This window comes from Cottoperca gobio, unplaced genomic scaffold (assembly GCF_900634415.1).
Source record: "Cottoperca gobio unplaced genomic scaffold, fCotGob3.1 fCotGob3_237arrow_ctg1, whole genome shotgun sequence".
Classification (NCBI taxonomy): domain Eukaryota; kingdom Metazoa; phylum Chordata; class Actinopteri; order Perciformes; family Bovichtidae; genus Cottoperca; species Cottoperca gobio.
The window spans coordinates 120,349-141,843 of NW_021166863.1; the positions used below are offsets into that span (position 1 = coordinate 120,349).

Sequence of the window (21,495 nt, forward strand, 5' to 3'; positions counted from 1 at the left end):
ATGTTCCACTTTGTGTATTCACAGGTTTACAAAGATGGTGGAGTAATTTGGTTCATACTTTGCGTCCAGCTCTGCCTTCTCTCGGACGGCCTGCGCCATCGTCTCGGCCTCCTGGTACTTCTTCCTGCTCTTGGTCAGCTCCTTCACAGACTCCTGCAGCTCAGCTTGAACCACCGTCAGCTGTTCAATACACTGCGGGGGGGGGGGGAATAATACATTTATGCAAAAGTATTATTCCTGCAAAGCATATCTACAAGAATATGCAAACTCCTGTGTGGTGAGTAATGTCATGATGGCGTGTGGGATGCAGGCAGAGGAACAAGAGAGCAGAGAGCAGAGCTGGTTATATTTATACGTGGATGAGCCTCCAGATGTACAGCGCTCGAAACTCGGCTGATAGCAGTCATTAAACAATTCTTGACTTATGGTCAGAAATGTGTTTTGTGAGGTCACAGTGACCTTTGACCTTTGACCACCAAATTCGTACGAGTTAATCCTCGAGTCCAAGTTGACGTTTGTGCCAAATTTGAAGAACTTCCGTCTAGGCGTTCGTGAGGTTTAGCGTTCACAAGAATGGAACGGACAGACGTAGAGGGAACCCTAAAACAGCGTCTGAAGCATAATTTCCCCTGGCGGACGATGGAGGCTGCTGGTCAGACGCTGCCTCGATAAGTTACTTGTGTTATTGTGTTTTCTCTCGTGTTCTGATCCATATGGAAAAGGTCTGGTGGTTTTAAAGAGAGCATTAGTAAGAGCTGTCTGACGGAAAGGTAACGCAGTGGAAATATTCTAAATATAGCGCACTCTTAAAATAATATTGATTTCTGTAGGTGGTTAAAATGAGCTTTACTGCTGCCCCGTCCAGAACATTGCTTAGCTTCCTGTCTGTAACACACTGACTGCGGATAAGTACCTCATACAACCTAACAGAACATCAGAACTATCCGTCTAATGATAAGAGCAGATGATGTGACGTCTGCCCTCATTCAGCCGCTTGTTTATTGCACCGTTTATCAGTATTACTCCGGTTGTTCCCACTGGAAATGATCCTTAAGTGACACTGACCAGAGGACAAAGTACGTGTTTCGTTTGACCCGTATTACCTTCCTCAGCTGCTGTTCCTTCTGCAGACGGCCCGTCTTGGCTGGATCGGCGACTTGGACTTTGTAGTTATCACAGGCGCTGATTCTGGACTGGGTGACCTGGACCGTGCCTTCCAAATATGCCCTCCATACACAATACATGTTCCTAAAACAAAAACATAACCACAACACATACGGGTTATTTGTAATGACGTTCCCTCAACCTCTGCTGCACTTTGCGTTTAGCAAAGGTTAGCTGTCAGCAGCTAACGAAGACACGATGCTCTGCAATAAAACATGTTCATCCCTAAGAAAATCTTGATCATGATTCCCGTTTGGACTACCTTTAAGTAGAGAACATGATGTACTGAGAGTGGAGAAAGCTGTTACCTATGGTCTGTTTGTTCTTCTGTCAGACTGTCCGGCCATTCCCTCTTTAGATACTGATTTGCCAACTTCTGGAGGGCCTGGAAGAGAAGACACAAAAGCAGAGGATGACCTTTAACCTTCGACACAAACATACACTTCCTGCGTCTCATCTTCACAGAGGGACATGTTAAGAAGACCTCTGACCTCGTGTTATTAACCAGCAGGCAGCCAGAGCACGCAGACAGAAGCACGAGGAGACGCTTTCCCTCCAAGCATAAAAAGCAAACGTTTCTTAAAGTCCAGGCTCATTAAAACGTACTTTCAGGTTTCAATGTGATTCAGCACGGCGTGGACTCGATCACCTGTTAGAGTCTGGAGCTTGGTCTCACTTGCTGGTTTTTATGCTGACGTAGACTCAATTTGTGCAAGAAAAATGTAATTTATTCAGACCACATTCCCCCCTGGAGATATATTAGGTTCCTCCACCTCGGCCAACACTGAGGTTAGCCTTTGAAGAACCGAAATAGCAGCACCGAGTCGAGAAGAGCAAAACAAAAAGAGTACGGAGGATATCTCTGGTGCACGTTTGGTATGTCACAGAACTGTTACCAGAATAAAACTGATGGAACGAGAGCGTGAAGATGTTTCAGCATTGCTCAGATGATGCAAACTTTCAATTTTCTCTTAAATAATTATGCTGCTAGACAGACTCGTAAAAGCTCCAGCTAATTGGCTTAATTTGCCTTTTTCGTTTTGTTCTGGGTATAAAATGACTTTGTTTGGGTTCTAATGTTTCAGCCACATTCAAAATGGTTTGGAACAAAGAAATCATCACCATAATTATTTGGTTTAAACCACAATGAAGACAAACACTAGACATACTAACATGAGTAGAGACAGAAAGACTCTGAAAGATCACCTAGCTATTATGTTGCATTATGGGAGTTGTAGGATGCAGCATTTTGGGAGAATGAAAATGTAGAAATGTCAGAAAATGTAATTATATCTCACAAAAACATTGAATTAGACTTAAAGAAAAGACAAAGTTTCAATTCCATCTGGTCTAAATGTCCAACATGACAAATAGAAAGTACATTTTTGTGTCATTATATGATAAATCTCTCCATAATGACTCTTCAGACTGCTTAAATTAGGTTTGTACAACATCAGCATTAACTTCTAAAGCACGGTGTATGGTCGACGATGATGCACGTGACGGGAGAAGTAACGGGAAGACGGCACTGAGTTAGTGAGAGGAGGTCATCTGGGCAATGCAGCTGTGTGTGTGTGTGTGTGTGTGTGTGTGTGCGCACTTTATTGCCTTTTGAATGTGTGACACTCAGGCTATTGAACATGTGCACTCCCTCCTGAAGATTAATGTGAATAAGTTTGAGTTATTGTTTATAATGTAGTCGTGTCAACGTTTCCCCGTGGTCATGAGAACGCTATAGAATATCTTTCAAAGTATTGAAGTTAGAAATTCATGGATGAAATGTATCAAATCAAAGACAAGTTATGCATTCACTAGAAATATACAATTTAATAACACTATTAAAGTATTTTAGAGAATTCATCAGGAGTAAAACCGGCTCTCTGGGTAGCAGAAAGAACTGAACGCGCGTCAGGACAAAGTGTACGTGGGATACAGTTATTTATATTACTCGCGTTCATGATCCAAGCTTTCTACTTCATGTTAAAAAGAAACACAACTTTTTACATGTTTTTGTTGCTTTGCTTTTGCTCACTCGAGCGATTTGTGCGTTGAAACCAGCCCATCTATCCTTCCTCTGTCCGCTGGGGAAAGACATGCCATGCAGTCCTGACCATGCTCGGCCTCGGCTCTGAACTCGTCGGTCTTGGTGCCAAAGCTTCAAAAGCCGCTACAAACCCAGCCATTGTGGGATTCAGATAGAGACTGGGCTAGCCTAGCGGACACGCCTGAATAGTGTGATGGGAACAAGGGGAGGCGAGGAGGAGGGGATGCGAGGCAGAGGAAGAGCCACACAGAGGAGGACATTTTATCACAACTGTGTGATTTGAATAGCAATCGGCTAATGGCTAAAGCAGCTTGCAGGTGTAAGAGACCCAGAAAAAAGGCGCGTAAAGAAAAGATTTGAAAAAAAATAAAGAAATACGAAGAGGGGGGTGAAACCAAAGGGGACGATGAGTGCCAGAGACACTCTGACCCACTTTGATTCAACCATTGGCAGCGGGTATCTGATTGATCACATAACTAACAGGCAGCAAAGCCCAGACACACAGAACACCTTTCAAACTGAGGCACACAGGGAAGACGGTTTCTGGCTGGAAGCTACGATTATTTTACAATTTTTCCAATTAATCAATTACTCGTGTCGTCTATAAAATGTAAGCAAATTGGGGAAAAAGTCCATAGAAATGTCCCAGAGTCCAAGGGGACATCTTCAGATTGCTTGTTTTGTCAAATGAACAGCATAAAATCTAAATATATTCCATTTATAATTAGATACAAACACATTTAAGAAGCTGGTACCAACAAATGTTTGTGCATTCTGGTTCAATTAAAGCAATTATTTAAATATCTGGTGCTTAATTTTCTGTCGATCGACTAATCATTTCAGCTCCTCATCATATGCTCCACCCTAATGACTATAATCACATCACTCTGGTTAATTGTTTTATTAATAATAATAATAATAATAATAATAATAATAAAAAGTTCCCCAAAGCTCGAGTTGACTTATTCAAATATCTTGCAATTTTGTCTTTTTTTATATTCTATTCTTCTGAGTTTATTTTTTATACGTTCTCCACTCGTCTCCACTCGTCTCCACTCGTCTGTACTATTGCTGTGTTCTTGTGCAGCTGCAACAATCAAACTTCCTCGCCGGGATCAATAAAGATTCATCTCATCTCGTTTCAGCAGAAACAAACGTCCTAAACCCAAAGAATCATAAAAACAGCAAATATTCACAGCTGATAAGCTGGAACCAGAGATTTATTTGGCATCTTATCTGTTTTTTTAAAAACAATTATCAAAAAGGTTCCAGTGAAATACATTCAGCTTTGATGATGACTAAGTATGGAACAGCAGAACCGGGTCGCATTGCTCAGTTCTGACAAAAACGGACTTTCAAAACAAGGGTAGAACTTCTACAATAAAACACACGTGCACAGGGTTACAAACTCTCGCCTGCAGGCTGAGCTTGACCCTGCATTGGACCCGAACATGCCTCAGTTTCACTATTGCTTTTTAAATTTGCACTGCATTAATATAGCATTTAAATGCATATAAATGAAACTATGTCATCATTCAATACACTTGTGCAATGCACGTTTTCCTGCCCATACAAATGTGCCAACACAGCAAAGACTTGCAGCTGATAACTACATTTATTCAGCTGCCAGACACATGCTCACAATTTTAAATGGACTCTGTAGCCAATCAGGAATTATTCCAGGAGGAAGTGTACCATAAAAAAGAAAAGAGCCTCAAGCGCTTGTTGCTGCTCTACTGATGGTAATAGTTAGATACATTATTGTGCTGCACCACAGATAAAGCACATTATAAAACTCTGTGCTTCTACTTCTCTCTCTACACAATGTAAATCTTTTATGCAGGGCGACATGATAACACGGGCCGAGCCAAGCAATATAAATAATGTACGAAGAGCCATCAGAGATCAGAGGAGTCAAAAACACATCGTTTCCCCCTTTTAGCTTCTCTTGAATGGAGAACAAGTGCAAGTTTAATTGGCCATAACCTTCGTCTTGTATGCTCAAACTGTACGGATCGTCCACGACGTGAAGATCTCACTGAACGTTAGCAAGAAATCAACTGCATCAACAATAATGTTGATAAAATACAGCAGAGCAACGTCACTTTGTGCACTTCTATTATAAACTAAACAAGCAGACAATATGCAGCGACGGTCAGTTTTATATCACAGCACGGTCAAGAAGACCACAACAATAGCAGTAAGTAAAATACTACTCCACTACTCCAGTAACATAAAACCACAGTTAATAACAGATCTTTTAAAAGCAGCTGAGGGAAGTCGGACCGTGAAGCTGCTCAAACCGCAAGACAGACGACAGATTAAAGCTAATAAACAATGACCCCTGGCTTTAGCCTCGGAATAAGTAACACTTTCACCATTTCTTTAAATGATACTTTAATAAAATTAAAGAACACAGAAAGACGTCTATTAAATATACAAGTCGAGAGACATGAAGGTATTTTAATATGCATTTTCACCATATGGCTTGTACAACCCAAGGAAACGTCCTGACTTCAGTCTGTGAAATAAATCCCCTATTTGATACTTTAAAGTTGTTTAATAGTTTGTTGCGGCATCATTTATAAACACGATGTTATGATTAGAAGGCTGCGCAGTTCATCCAGTAATGCATGCAACAAAATGTTTGTTGTTTTTGTAAAATGGAGCAACTGTAACAGAACCCAGTTCCCCCGGGGGTCAGTAAATCTGTGCTGCACTGAAATCTGGTTCTGTGTGTTTAAGACGGGCCTTTCACAACAATCGCTGCTTTTCTGAGCCACCTTTATGAACCCCCCCCCCCCCCCCTCAGGACCAGATGCACATGGGCAAACAGACATGTAAGGTAGCTGATTGGATAACTACAGACATGCCCCCCCGCCTCCTCTCTTCACAGTAGTGGTGGACATTCCTCACAGCGCTGCAAAACCCTGAACAGAGCCAAAAAGGCAAGAAGGGATTTTTCAGACGGCCGATTGACGTCTTGAGGAAGCTGCGGGCAAAACAACACGGCAAGGAGGAAACGAGCCAGCGGATCACTACTGGATGTTCCTTCTCTCTTGCTGTTGTGGGGGTTTTTCTGTGGCTGGTTACCATTCATGAGTTATCTCGCCACAAGAGAACAAAGAGCTTTCTTAGCACCACATCCTCAACCTCGACTTGTCGTAGGGTGTCTTTAGACGACAGTATCGTAAAAGCCAACTGTATTTTTAGCAACACAAATGACAAGGCAGCGATGGCGTTAACGGCCATCAGTAGCACCGTGAGAGACACTGAAGATTTACTCACCTGGGCGTAGTCCCTCTCTACAGCCGCCCTCTTTTGGCTGAAAGTCCTGAAGAGAAGAAAGAGAGTGAATGTATCTTAGATTCACAATTAAGGATGAATACCCAATATATATATAATATATAAATAATTACAAGTGGTTATAATATAGTCACAGAAACAGTATAGCACATGTATATAATACCGGCTGTCTCGCATTTAGAAAGGCCAATTAAAAAGAAAAGGACTTTGACCTTTCGTCTGTTTCAGTTCCACCTGAACAGCATCCAACTTCAACATATTTACAGTTGTGCACGTCGGGACAGTCAGTCGTCAACATAGATACACTACCTGAGATGATTCATCTCAGGTAGTCTGAACCACTTTCACACCTGTAGCAGGTCATGGACAGAAATGCAAAGACACAAACAAACGTGTTGTACACATGAAGTCTCACAGACTAACTCTCAACTCTTTGATTGGACAGTTTTGACAGCTGTCATCCTGCATCATCATTTTTCAAGCAGTTTGATTGACAGCTTTCACACCAGCCCCAAAACAAACAAGAAATGAGATTTAACCGAACCGAACAGGTTTGCTGTGAAAGCGCGTTAATGTGTTGGGAGTACTGAGATCTCATAAGTCTTTCATGCATGATAACAAGGGCACATTAAATAATGACGGGAAATGACCGTTTGTTCTCCTTCACGTCACCGGCCCCTAAAACCAGCAAAGAAAGTCCCGCTGTCTGTCGACACTGATTGTTTCATCTGAGGCTACTGTAGCTGAAGCTTTTATTGCCTTTTCGATGATGGTTTCACACGGCATGCTCAGAAGATGTCGATGCAAGAACACGTTTGGATTCTTGCACCGACATCAAGTGAACTCCTGATGTTTTAAATAGCCAAAAACGTTTGGCTGGTTTTACATGTTTAAATCCTAAAATGTGCCGGATGTCAGTGATGTCAGTTTTAAAGTGGTGTTTGGCGGTTTCCGGCTTGATTTACACTAACAGGAACAAAGCTAACGACAACTCAAGTTAGATTTATACAAAAGTCTAAGAAAAGAGAGGTCAGTGCCCTGGGAAAGACTTGACTGCAGCAAAGTCATCATTAAGTCATTAAACGTGTCGAGACTCGACTGCGCTGCTCCACCCCGGCGGCTCTTAACAATCTGCCGTACTTCCTGGGAGCTTCCCTCTCTTCCTTTAGCCCGCTCCCTTCCTCTTTCTCCTTCTCTTCCACAAAGCCCCCACTCTCACTTCCTGCCTTTCCCGAAACAACGTTTTTGCTGACAAGCAGATGCAATTTCCAGTTTGCTGAATCATTTCTCGTCCAAGATCAAGGAGGTGACCCCTGCGAATTCTGTACCAGGAGAGTTTCTCATTGTTTCTGTACAGACTAATGTTACTGAGCCTCCCACAGCGAACAATTCAGGGCAGTGAGAACATCTGGCAGCTCTCTATGACCTTAACTTCCAGCTGTTTGGAGGTTCAGAGCTCTGCCACCGACCACAGACAGGAAGTGGGGAGCCAGTAGGCTGTCAACTCAACCCAACACTAAGGCTGAAAACACAACCTTTGGCTTTTCAACCTTTGAAATGCCTGCGCATCCGAGCGCAGCGCTAAAGCTGTGTGTGTGTGTATCTCTAAGACTAAGTGTTTACATGGCCTAATCCAAGAATCTTAAACACTATTACACGTTAATCTTTGGATTTAAGTTGCTGTTTTTCAAAAAGACTGTCAAACAACCACAAGTCCAGATTAAATATTTACTTACACTTGTATATAAATGTATAAAATAAAAAAGGGATAGATAATATAGAATTAATCAATTCTGCAACTGTGTGAGAAAACAAACATCGTATTGTAGGAGGATAAAACTCACTGTCTGGCTTTTAATTGCGTGTAAAGATGAACAGGTTGAACCCTTTCATTAACTGTTAAAGGAAGCGCCGACAGAAAGGCAGAAACTACCCTCGTGGTCCAAAGTAAAAAAAAAACTACTTTATTCAAGGCAGGGATACTTCGGTACCAAGTCCATGCCAAAATTCTGAAAACTTGACGGTACCTACCCGGGAGCACCGTCAGGGCTCGAGACCAACGGCGTCCCGGGGACAATAGGAAACCAAACTGTCCTGATGATGCTACATTCTCAGCTGTTAGCAGCCTGCGGAGTAGAGTTGCACTATGGTGCGTTCAGGCTCTATTATGCAAAAGATAATATTGGGCGAAGGTAAATCTATAACGTTATTATGATGTGTTCAAATGTAGTCTTGTAAAATGTAGTTTTTCGCAAATAAATGCAGCTCAATTTGTAAGTTTACTAATATATGTGAAGTTAAAATGCAAAACTCCAGACACGACATGCTTCACTTGTTTGGAAAACGAAGGTTGTGTCTAAAACATGTGTATACGTATAGACGAGGCCATCTTATGATCATGTGAAGATAAAAAGGTACTCCACAGTTTGACCTCTGACTGCTCACCTCAGGTCTTCCAGGAGGTCACACTCTGTCTGGTGTTTGATTTGTAATCTGCTCATCTGCTCTGCATGAGTGTGTTTCAGCTCCTGGGTGACCCGGACCTGCGGGGGCAAAGGGACAAAAGATGCTTTATAGAGAGAATATCGTCTCTTTTCTACAGCTTGTACAGAACGACAAAAGGAGACAAAATATTTCCCATATGTATACCAACACCTCAAGAGGCGAGTGCTGAAGCAGCTGTGCTCACAAGTGCTGTTAATGAAAATGAGCTGCACTCATTATCACGGCGTCGCGTCGGTCTCTCAGGGTTTCTCATTGGCCGTTGGATTAATTATAAAAAGCAGTTCATTACTGATAACTGGGAGTGTTGTCAACACGGTTTTTTTTATAGTTATTTTAATTATGAGCCAGATTAAAGTTCAATAACCGCAAATAAAATGAAGATATAAACATAAATCGGCAATTAATTTGTCACATAAGATCGTAAACTCAAAGGTTGCATATTATTCTCTTTCCAGGATCATACTTGTGTTTTGGGAAGAACATGTTTACATGCTTCAATGTTCTAAAAACTCTTGTCCATCTGAATATACGCGTCTAAAACGCTCCGTTTTAGCACGTTTCAGCGTAATTGTAATGCTAGGCACCAGCTTGGGTCCATGTTTACTTCCTGTCAGCTGTTTTCATTCACATACACAGCAACTGGGACACATTTAGAATACTTAGATTCAAAACTCTTGAAAAGTGTCGGGCTGTGTGGATTGAGCGTTTCGATACTTTCACACTTCTTACAATACATCTTATAATATAAAAAGCTATTTGAATACCTAATGTTTGACAATTTATCAATTAAGTGAGAAAATAATTTCTCATATTAATTGATATTAGCTTAATTATAATTGCTCATATAACTAAAAGCCTAAGGACGACGTAATTCTATATTTTTTCTCAATTAACAAATGTGCTTTTCCACCATGTCTCGATACTTTGTGACTTTCCACAAGTACATTCGCTCATACTGAAGTCGTTAATCTTTAAAAACACTTCACACACATACTTTAATTTCCTAAACCAGCTGGGCTGTTTTTAGCGAACGTTAAAAGAGGAGTAAATATTGCATTTGTTGGAGACTATTTTAAGCGGCGGATTAATCCACATTTGGTGCTCGAGTGAGTGTCTGTGGCAGCAGGACGGTGTGTGTGTGGGATTGAGTCAAAATAAACTTCAGTGTGTGTTCATGGTGCAACACTTTTAGTGAATGCAAAGAATACAGGGATACAATAGGTGTCTGTTTTAAGTCTACTTAACAAATCCAATTGATCCCTCTGGTGTAGCAGAGACAAAAACACAAGGTAGAACCAGACAGGCCAACAAAAATGGTGATTTGCCTCAAATTATTCATCTGCCCAGAGACACAATGACACCTGGAATTGAACGATCCTCAGTGTAAAATGAAGTAATTAGTCAATTAATCGGTTGAAAGAAAAATAGCTGATCATGAATCATGTTCCTTATCAATTGAGAGGCCTTGTTGCATTTCTTTCTGTGGTTATTTTTGGGTTTTTAACAAAACAAGCCGTTTGAAAATGTCTTAATTGGCTCTGATGGACATTTTGCAGTATTTTCTGACCAAACAAACAATCGAGAGAGAAAATCCCCAGCAGATAAATAGATAATGAAATCAACTGTTAGTTGCAGCCATGAAATATAGTGCAAGTGCTAAACGTCAACATGAGGCTCAAGGAAGACATAAAACAAGGTCATATCTGAAAGCTCTTCTTCTAAACACAACATTAAACTTTATGAAACTGGGACAATTTCACACATGTCCTCACATTTTCTCAAATATTTAACTGTTTAAATGGCTTTACAGCAAGTTTGACCAAGGCTAAACGTTGTCTTAGTTTCAGATGTTGGGAGTGAAAGTGAAGGTGAGTCTCTCTGGGCTTATGATTGGACAGGAGTTCAATTAGGAAGTGCAGAGAGCAGATTGCATTCCTGATAACTGACACTGTTTTCTTTCTTTATTTCAATTATGAGACAGATTAAAGTTCAATAATTGCAAGATATTCAAGATATAAAGCAAGATATTCAAACTGAAAATTGTGGATGTTATCATCAATCATCATCTGTCAATGTCAGCCGAGTCAGAGTGCTTTTAACTTCATGATACTCCCAAGAAACTATTTCTAAAATAATTCACAACAAACCCTTCATGGTGGGCAATGCAAATGTCCAAAGAAAGGGAAATTAGCTTCCATAAAGTCAGTCAGTTTTGACATTAAAACAAACAAACAATAAGCAAAACATGCATTTATTTGATCCAGTTAACAGCATTGTAGTACTGGGGTAGAAAAGGTATTTCTGTGCTGCTGAGCCATGTTTGGAAATATGATCCCACATGAAAAAGATTTCGCACAGACAGACTTTTGCTGAGATTTTTAGTTCTTACGTCTATTTCATAAGTAAAAACGCCAAAAACACTTATTCACTCTTAAACTAGGTAAAGTATTCTAAGTAAGGATATGAATACATAACGGAAACTATTGTTTTTCTTCTTTCCACCAAACTTCCCTTAACGAGAAAAACGTGCACCAAACTACTTACAAAAATCTGTCAATTTACGGTTTCATGGCTCCCAGACGTGCTTAAATAACAGAGCAAAAATGTGGTTTTGGACATTTGTTTTAACTCCAAAATCGGCATAGACAAAACACGCAAACTGCATTTCATTAAGTTAAAATATTAACTTTTATTCCGCCTGCTATTGCAAGAATCTTGCTCCACAGTGAGAACCCAACTTGATATTTACTTGAACTTAAGAGTTGCTTGACGGATCACTTGTGCGCCGATGTAACACAACACCTCGGTAACGCAATTTCCTAAAATGTGTGAAGTTGTTTTCTAAGTCGATATTGTAAAACTGTTTACATTATTAACTTTTTGAATGTAGTTTGGCAGAACCGTTCGAGAGGGAACCACGGTTAACGGGGCTATTCTCCCTAAAAAATAAATTGTGGCACATGGGACTTTTTTTTTTAAACAAGTTTTTCTTCCTTCTTTACTATTTAAAGAAACAGCAGAAGCTAATTAAACTTGGAAGACAACAAACTACTGAATATTTGCCGAATAAAACGAAGGTAAGTTTATCGTTTAAGCCAACCGACAAGCAACAAAGCGTACATTTTCAACCGTTAAATATGCACCACAAGTAACGTTAGCTTCAACGGCTACAACGGGAAAACTCACCTTTCTCGGTGGGGGTTGCATCCTTCCTTCTTGACATAAAAACTACACAAAAGACGAAAGTTTGTCTGGGAAAAGTTTGTGCAAATGTTTCTAAGAAATTATAACGGAAGAAGGGTATTTCAGCCTGGGTCAAGCGGCCATGGCGAGTCCGGTAAGTAGTTAGTTGAGTCCCGTTGAAAACACTGTGGCCCCAGGGAACAGAAAACATTAGCGTGAAGCTAGCTTTAATTCAACAACTCACTTCCGGTCATATTCGAAAAAAGAAAAGAAAAAGAATACTACTTCCGTACACACTCTTCAAAAATAAAAGCAGACAAATTAACTTTAACATTCAATAATAATTATTATTTTTGACTGTATGGTGGTAATGATTACTACCTGTATATATATATATACATAGATATGTGTGTATTTATTTTTATTTTATTGTAATTCTCTCCAATTATTAATTGTGTGTATTTACTGTTTTATTTGTAAAATACTTACTATGTATATTTTCACACTCCCAGACTCACAACAGTGTAATCACGAGCCTATGTTTGCCAAAGAAGATGAAGGTTTTGAAGGAGAGAGTAAAACACCCCGTGGTGAAATGTAACTAAGTACATTTACTCTATTACTGTACTTCAGTGCAATTTTGAGATACTTGTGCTTTACTTGAGTATTTCCATTTTATTGTACTTTATACTTCTACTCCACTTCATTTCAGAGGTAAATATTGTGCTTTTTACTCTAAATCTCAAACTACTTCAACCCTCTAGTTGTCCTTTTAAAACAATATCTAAAACCACATTTCATTGTATGCATTCCTTTTATTATGCTCAACTTCCTGCCACCCTGCCTGTTATTGTGTTGGCATCCTGGAATGTTTTATTCTCAAAGACAGAGCAGAACAAGGGTTTTATTTTATTTTCCAAGGACACCTATTTATAGCATTAAGAAAGACAAGTACACCATAACGATATACAATAAATAAAATCTTCAAAATAAAACATCGAAACTATCAATGGAGTCTGAAAAATCATATTTTTTTATCTTGCAATCAAATAATATCCATACATTACTGTTAATACCTTTGTGGCTACTCATACAGATAACTTCCCAAGTCCTTATCTCAATAATCATACTTCATTGTAACTCCTGTTTCTCTTTCATATGCCATGTCAGCTGTTCTCACCACCTGCAAGGTGACAACTGTGGTGGAGGATGACATATATGAACGCAACCCCACAAATTACAAAGGCAAATCATGCAAAAGAAAAAAGATAATGTTAGTGGTGTGAAATATTATAATTACTAGTGCACAACAACCCCAGCTGGGTTGGCTCTCTTCTGATTGGCTCTCTGCGGTCACATGACGAGCCACCGCCTCCACCAAGAACCATTGTCAAGTGTGCAGGAATATCATTAAGGTTCCATGAGCAGTTTTCAAAATAAAAGGATTTTTCTTAATTTGACTTATTTCCTGTTCAGGCTCAACTTACTCCTGTCACTCTTATTTCCCAGCCAGATATCAGCATAATACAAGTTGCACCAGTGTGTATGTATACAGGGCTGTGAAAATGCTTCATATAGTAACTTGTATGTGCAAAATATTATAAAATAAATCTTGGCGATGCTTTCCAAGTCTTGAGGGTTTTTTAATTGTCAACATTCTGATAAATCTAATAATGCAACATATTAACCTTTTGACAAATCCTGCACTTCTTTCTGTTTGACCCTCCAGCAACTGGAGACAGACACATATCAGAAAATAAGAAACAAGAAACTATACAACTGAATCATATGAACAAACAATTTACAATTTAGTTCGTTTGTAGACAACTTTGATCATTCGTTAGTGGAGGAGTTTTGACCTTGATGTCAACTATAAACTATGAAATATAAATTAAATTAAGGCTCTATATCCAAATATGTGCTTTTATTTTGAAGGAAAATACCGTCCAAACCGGCGTTTACTCTCTTTGTTTTGTTTATTTTGACTTTTAGTCGACCTCGCTGTCAGATTTCACTGTTCAAACTATTTCAGGATAACACTTGGAACATTTTAATTTTTTTAACACATTGCTGTTTTGGTTTGTTACTGCTTCGTTAGCCGACCAGCTAACTAGCTAACTAGCTAGTTAGCTCGCAGCAATGTCAACGTGGCGCGGGCTGCATGTGAAGGTGCGGACGGCTCATGGATTACTTACAGCAACCTCCAGACGGGTGACACAACGACACACATGGATGTATGGACATTTAACATTATGTCAAAGCCTAAGTACCGGCAGACCTCTCCGGGATGACTTCTTCAAAGGTGGGGGACATCGAAGGAAGTGTCCGAGAAGTAACGATTAAACAAACCAGCCAATTTCGCATTCAGAAATCCTCAGATTATTAATTACTTTGTTAATCCACCAATGTATGCAACTTGTATGTTACATCTGAAACCCTCTGTTGAATTGTTAAAGGTCTCTTTACAATTCGGCATGCATATGATTTTCCAAGCAATAGTAAAAAATAAAATGTTATGTACATGTTTACAGTTCCCACTGCTCCTCCTTACACCAACGTTACAGTAGATGTAACGCTACTCTACTCATATGGGAAGTTATATTAATGTATTTATATACACCGAACTGTAGAGTGGTTAGTAACGTTTCAGAAAATATCTTAAATTGTAAGGTGTGAGTCAACATCCGTCAAATAATGATGATTTTGAATAAACTTTCTGTTTTTGTGGATCAGACCTGGAAGCCCAGATGGTCGCTATGAGGAAGAAGGTGTCCTTAGCTCTGCCAGGGAGCAACTGGAGTCCCATGGAGATAAACCCGTTGCTTCCACCGGAGCGGGCCGACATTGTGATCGTGGGGGGCGGTGTGATGGGCTGGTCAATCGCCTACTGGCTCAAGCAGAAGGAGCGGGTGCGAGGAGGGGTGAAAGTTGTTGTGGTGGAGAAGGACTCAACGGTGAGTCCCAGGATTGAACACTTTTCATGCATTTTCCAGGGCTGATTTAATGAGTGGATGAGAAACAGGAAATACTGTTTGGCAGAGAATTTCTCAATAGCGAAGAAATAGGTTTTAATACCACAATCATACAAAAGAAAATGTTCCATCTATTTAAGGTGGAATAGCAGTTTAAGAGACGAGAGCGTCAGAATATCCTCTAAAATCCTAAACCTTTTCAGAATAAGCAACATAACACAGCAGATTTCTGCTTCTACATAATTCCTTATTAACTTCCTCCTGCATGTGTTTCTCCCCAGTACTCCCAGGCCTCCACCGTGCTGTCTGCTGGGGGCATCCGACAGCAGTTCTCCCTCCCCGAGAACATCTGCCTCTCCCTGGCCTCCGCAGAGTTCATGAGGAACATCAATGTAGGTCACGTCGATGTGTTGTTGCACATTGTTGTTGTGTAAATATGCGAGCGGGAGCTTCTTCACTGTTGTATGTTTTCATTTTGTTTCTGTGTCGTCTCAGGAACACCTCGGCGTGTTGAATGAAGACCCGGTGGACCTCCAGTTCAACCACTCGGGTTACCTCTTCCTGGCCAGTGAGGAGGTGGCTCACATCATGCAGGAGAACTACAACACCCAGAGGTGTCGGCCATCTTTCGTTCAGTACAACCGTGTGGAGTAGGACTTCAGGGATTATTACAGTGATGTCTTAACACATTTATTTTGTGGTTGTAGGAGCATTGGAGCCGAAGTTTGTCTTCTGTCTGCGACACAATTAAAGGAGAAGTTTCCGTGGATGAACACGGACGGGGGTGGCGCTCGCGTCTTATGGTGAGTGCAGATAATATTTAATTAATAAGCCTGTCGGAGCACAAAGTGTTTGATTCTTGTCAGATTTCCTAAGAAAATATATGAAATGATAATATTTGCTCTATTAAATATTACTTTCAAACTAAATCGTGTCATTTTAATTTAAAACACTCACTGATAATACATATATTATATATATCTTTGTTTGTGTGTGTGTGTGCATAACTACATATTCCTTGTAAATATAATTAATTCATCTAATTAATCTTAAAAATGCTAAGAAATGTGAAGTCGGATTTTATTATTATTATTATTATTTTTGATGTTGCATTGTAAAATCTCGAAATAATTGGTAACATTTATATTTTTAAATAATTTACTGGTTAAATAATTAAATATTATTGGTCTTAAATTTAATTCAGAGAATTAAAAAATGACTTGCCTTAAACTGTAGAAACCCTGAATTTAATCTTAATTTCTTCTTTTACTGATATGTAATTCAATCTGCAGCATTAATCTGAATTAAATGCTTGAATGTAGGTAATTATTTACGCTTTAATGATTGTTGTGAGTTTCCAGGGTTGGAGAACGAGGGCTGGTTCGACCCCTGGACGCTGCTGAACGCCTTCAAGAGGAAAGCCATCTCTCTGGGGGCCATTCAGTGCTACGGAGAAGTCACAGGTCTGCCATTCAAACAGAAGAAACTTTTAATATTCTGAGTGTGTATTAATGTTTCTTTTACATAATAGTTTTTATAATATTTCTACATTTGCTCTTGTTTTAATTTCTCTCACCAAAGCACGTTTCTTAAATGTGGATTCTTGGGCCTTGTTTTCTTAGAATAACTTATTTATTATTGTATAAGTTACATTTTAACACGAGAACAGCAGTACAGAGAGGGACGTTGTGAAACGAACAGGAGGAACAACTGATTATATTTATTATTTATTATTATTATATGAGTAGCAGCTGTTTGCAAAGTTTCTTTCTGCTTTTTAAGTGAAGAAATGAGCAAAACGTCGACTGAAGTCTGAAATAAGAGCGTGTCTCTGAACATTCGTAGTTTACACACAGTGTTTTCCTTTAAACTGTTTGAATGCAGAATGTTTTATTGATCTACTTTGCACATTAATTTAATGTGCAAAGTAGATCTTAATTAATATTAATGTTCGTATTTCTTCCACAGACTTTGATTACAAAACGATGGTGATGACGACCGCTGAAGGTGACGACGTGGACCTCAGGAGGATTCAATCTGTCAAAGTAAGTGGGACTGTGAGTGTTTAAAGTCACATAAAATGCAATAAATCAATGCAGTTTAATAGACACAATACCCCCCCCCCTTATGATTCTGCTCCAATTCAAAGTGACAAGAATTCTGAGATGTATAAAAAAATAATCCGTTTCCATTTTCTCTATAAATGTTTAAAATGGTTGTAAAACATTTCTAATATAACAAATAAATAAAATACATTATACAAATAAAATGGAATAATAATAATAATAATAATCAATAAAAATATCAGACAAAGAATACATTTTAAATTTTGAGATACAAATAAATAAGTAAATATATATAATAAGAAACCTACAGGACGCGCACATTTTCTCTATAAATGTTAAAAATGGTTTCCAAACAGCAAAACATTTCTGATGCAACAAATAAATAAATAAACTATATATATATATATATATATATATATATATATATATATATATATATATATATATATATATATATATAAAAGGAAAAAAACTATAAAATTAAATAAATAATAATAAATTAGTGGTTAAAAAAAAAGAATCCGAATAAATAAGTCAACTATATATAATAAGAAACCTACAGTATGTTTAAAGCAGGTTTCCATACAGCAAAACATTTCTGATACAACAAATAAATAAAGAAATACACTATATATTAAAAAAAGGAAATAAATATTAAATATTAAATATAATAATAATAAAAAAAAAAAAATAATAATAATAATAATAATAATAGAGTGGTAAAATAAAAAATCAGACAAAGAATAAAATAACATTTGAGATACAAAAGAATGAGTAAAAACTATATATAATAAGAAACCTACAGTACAATATCAGACGCCATGCCCTCTGTGGAAGCGTTGGTCAAAGTCCTTTAACGTGAACGAACACGGTTTATATGTTTAACGCGTTAAATGAAGGTTTTCTTCGTGCACTCTTAGCAGAGAAGGTCAGAAGAGCAACACCTTAAGTTTGCGTTACTAAACCTGGTTGTTCTTGAGAAGTTGTCTCTTGTCTCCTCCACTACATGTCCGAGGGAATTATGATGCTTTGTTGTAAATGAAACTACACAACAGTAAGTACGGCTCTGATGACGTCTCGTGTTGAGCAGGTGCAGATGAGCAACAGCCTGGAGTACCAGCCCGTGGAGTGTGCCATTGTGGTGAATGCAGCCGGAGCCTTTTCTGCTAAACTGACCGAGAAGCTGGGAATCGGCTTCGGGCCGAAACACTCCATCGATGGAGTCCCACTTCCTGTTGAGCCTCGCAAAAGGTCATTAACTCAAGTGGCATATCTTCTCTGACAGGAAGTCGTGCAGTGCACTTCTTTAGTGTTTCGTTTGGAAAACTGATTATAGTTGTAGTGCACTTTACTTTTTAAACAAAGGGTAACTTCGGGCTGTGAATCTTCTCACTGCGCTCCCTGTGAACACACGTAAACACACACTTCACACCGGGTTATACGAGATCTGTTGTTTGACCATTTTAAGTCGTTTAGGTGAATTTAAATGCAGCGGGAGATGCAGAGGGTGTTTGCAGAGACCCTGCAGGTTAATGAAATACTGGAGCTGCAACGATTAGTCCATCAATTGTTCATTTCTCATGCAAAAATGTAAAACAATGCTGTTTTCAGACTCTCAAATATGGAGATTTACTGCTTTTCTATCATATAAAGTGAACGTCTTTATATCTATTTATACCGTTTTAATTGTCAAACACTGCAGTACATTCCCTCGTGCCGTTTTAACATAATTCATTAAGATGTATAGATATTTTTATTTGCTTTCTTGAGCCAAGGACAACAATCGAGCGGTAGATATTTAGAATTCATGTCCGGCAGGTATGAAAATGTTTCCTTATTTGCAGTAAAGCAGCTTTAGCGTCTCTGAAAAACCTTCACTAATCCTCCTTCATGCTGCCTGAAGGAGCTCTCCAGCTCAAAGAGAAGCTTCCCCTCCAGACGAGAGTACGACTCTGTGGAAGGCTCTTACACTTTCACCATTTTCACGCCAAAACTCTCCGACAAAAATGACATGAACTGAATGTCGGCATGAGAAACATTATCGGTGCTTTAGTGACAAGAAAGACCCGTTTACACAGAACTGTAAGAATATCCTGTATGCAGAGGTAAATACATTTAATCAAGTATTTTACTATTATTATTCTCCTTCTGCTCCGCTACCTTTCAGATGCAAATATTGTACTTTTTACTGCACTTAATTAATTCAATTAAGATGTTTGCACAGAAAGCATATGAAGACTTTTACATTTGTTAGTTATTATTAGTCATTTTTCAGACAAAAACAAACAAATATTTCTTATTTAAAAAACAATTATGTATTTTTTGTTTAGAAAAAATACATAATTGTTATATATATATATATATTATATTATATATATTTTTTTTATATATATATATTTATATATATATATATATATTTTTATATATATAAAAACAAATATATATATATATATATATATATATATATATATATATATATATATATATATAGGGGTTTTTTTTTTATAAAGTAAATTTGTCACTTTGGGTTCTGGATAATTACAAACCAAACAATAGATCAATAAATGGAGAAAATAATAATCTAATGACATATCTGAAACACTGACAGCATTTTACAATCATTACTTTTATTTAAGTAAAGGCTCTGAATGCTTCCTCCACCACTTCCTGTATGTAATATACTTTATATACCTTTTATTATTTCCTCAGGTACGTGTATGTGTTCAACTGTCCCGACGGTCCAGGTCTCGACACTCCCTTCCTGGTCGATTATTCTGGAGTTTATTTCCGAAGAGAAGGATTAGGAGGAAACTACATCGTGGGGACTTCGCCAGTTGAGGTTTGTTATAAACTGCGGCTGGTTTTTATGGACGCACAGATCGGAGCATCCTCCTAAGGGCTGTTTGTTCCTCCTCAGGCGGAGGAGCCGGACACCAGTGACCTGGAGGTCGACCACCAGTTCTTTGAGGACAAGCTTTGGCCCCACTTGGCCTCCCGTGTTCCAGCCTTCGAGAAGCTGAAGGTAGGGCTGCGATACGTTGATATATAATTAGAGTTTTATTTATCTTTTAGCCTGGTGATCATTCTACAAGTATGGCAGTTATATTTTATTATGGATTAATCTGCTGATTGTTTTCTACATTAATCGATTGATTTGTTAGAAATATCGTCACAATTACCCCAAACCTCAACATTATTAACAATACATTAAAATTATTAAAATTATTAAAATTATCAGGAGGAAAAGCAGCAAATCTTCACACTTGTGAATTATTATTATTATTATTATTATTATTATTATTATTATTATTATTATTATTATTATTATTATTATTATGGTTTTAATACATTTATTTCCCATTATAATGATCATTATTATTGTTTTTAGAGCGTCATTGTGTAACATGGTAATGACGTGTCAAAGTTTAATGGCAGACGAAGAAGAAATATTAATTTGTTTCTATATAGATTAAAATAATCTGACGTATGAATGTCGTCTAACTTCTTCTCCGTCAGGTGACGAGTGCGTGGGCAGGTTTCTACGACTACAACACCTTCGACCAGAACGGCATCATCGGGACGCACCCGCTCATCAACAACATGTACTTTGCCACCGGGTTCAGCGGCCACGGCCTGCAGCACTCCCCCGCCGTGGGCCGGTCTGTGGCCGAACTCATCCTGGACGGACAATTCATGACGTTGAACTTGAGCCGCCTCGGCTTCAAACGCATCCTGTCCCAAGAACCCATGCTGGAGAAGAACATCGTGTAGCGGAGCAGCTGGGACCTCGACGCCTACACTTCACACTGTTACTACAGCCAATATATATATATATATATATATATATATATATATATATATATATATATATATATATATACACACACATATATACATATTCTGTTTCATTGTCTGAGGCTCTGGCCTATGAGACTTCATTGATTCGTAAACATATAAAGGGATGATATTTTTATTTTTTATTTTAAATATTCATTATTGTATCATGACGCAGCCTTTTTCTGACCTCTTGAATCAATACAGATCAATTTTAATGTTTCATATTGATCAATTCTATGAATTCTTTATTATAATAATAATAATAATAATAATAATAATACATTTGGACTCTTCTCCAGAGTTGCCCAAGGTGTGAGGCGTCGGGCGGGTGTGAGGATACTCACAAGCCCCCGGTCTCAAGGTCTTAGGTGCCTCAAGGGGCGGTAACCCTCGAACACCGTGGTGGACCCCGGTGGTC

At 38.5% G+C, this 21,495-nt stretch overlaps 2 protein-coding genes across 2 annotated transcripts; one reads left to right on the top strand and one right to left on the bottom strand.

Annotated features, from left to right (window-relative positions):
• Positions 1–3: 3 nt before the first annotated feature.
• On the bottom strand, positions 4–12,416 carry LOC115005007 (F-BAR and double SH3 domains protein 2-like). The gene is made up of 6 exons (XM_029426778.1): positions 12,206–12,416; positions 8,960–9,057; positions 6,497–6,542; positions 1,473–1,549; positions 1,104–1,248; positions 4–192 (listed from the first exon to the last, which is right to left on the bottom strand). The coding sequence occupies exons 1-6, from the start codon at positions 12,224–12,226 to the stop codon at positions 19–21; spliced, it is 561 nt and encodes a 186-aa protein (XP_029282638.1). The 5' UTR covers positions 12,227–12,416; the 3' UTR covers positions 4–18.
• A 1,766-nt stretch (positions 12,417–14,182) lies between these two features.
• LOC115004993 (FAD-dependent oxidoreductase domain containing 1) lies at positions 14,183–21,297 on the top strand. Its single transcript, XM_029426761.1, is given in 12 exon segments — positions 14,183–14,504; positions 14,936–15,156; positions 15,456–15,566; positions 15,670–15,788; positions 15,882–15,954; positions 15,956–15,977; positions 16,536–16,637; positions 17,143–17,219; positions 18,331–18,491; positions 19,950–20,079; positions 20,158–20,262; positions 20,757–21,297. Coding segments are annotated over 12 exon segments (1,539 nt in total). The 5' UTR covers positions 14,183–14,341; the 3' UTR covers positions 21,012–21,297.
• The last annotated feature ends 198 nt before the right edge of the window (positions 21,298–21,495 follow it).

Bases quoted from the DNA above. Each gene is read 5' to 3' on its own strand.
- LOC115005007 (XM_029426778.1), bottom strand. From the start codon at position 12,226: ATGCAACCCCCACCGAGAAAG. The intron at 1,550-6,496 runs GTGAGTAAATCT...CTTCTCTTCCAG, and splicing joins TAGAGAGGGACTACGCCCAG to GCCCTCCAGAAGTTGGCAAA. The intron at 193-1,103 runs GTAATACGGGTC...CCCCCCCCGCAG, and splicing joins AGGAACAGCAGCTGAGGAAG to TGTATTGAACAGCTGACGGT.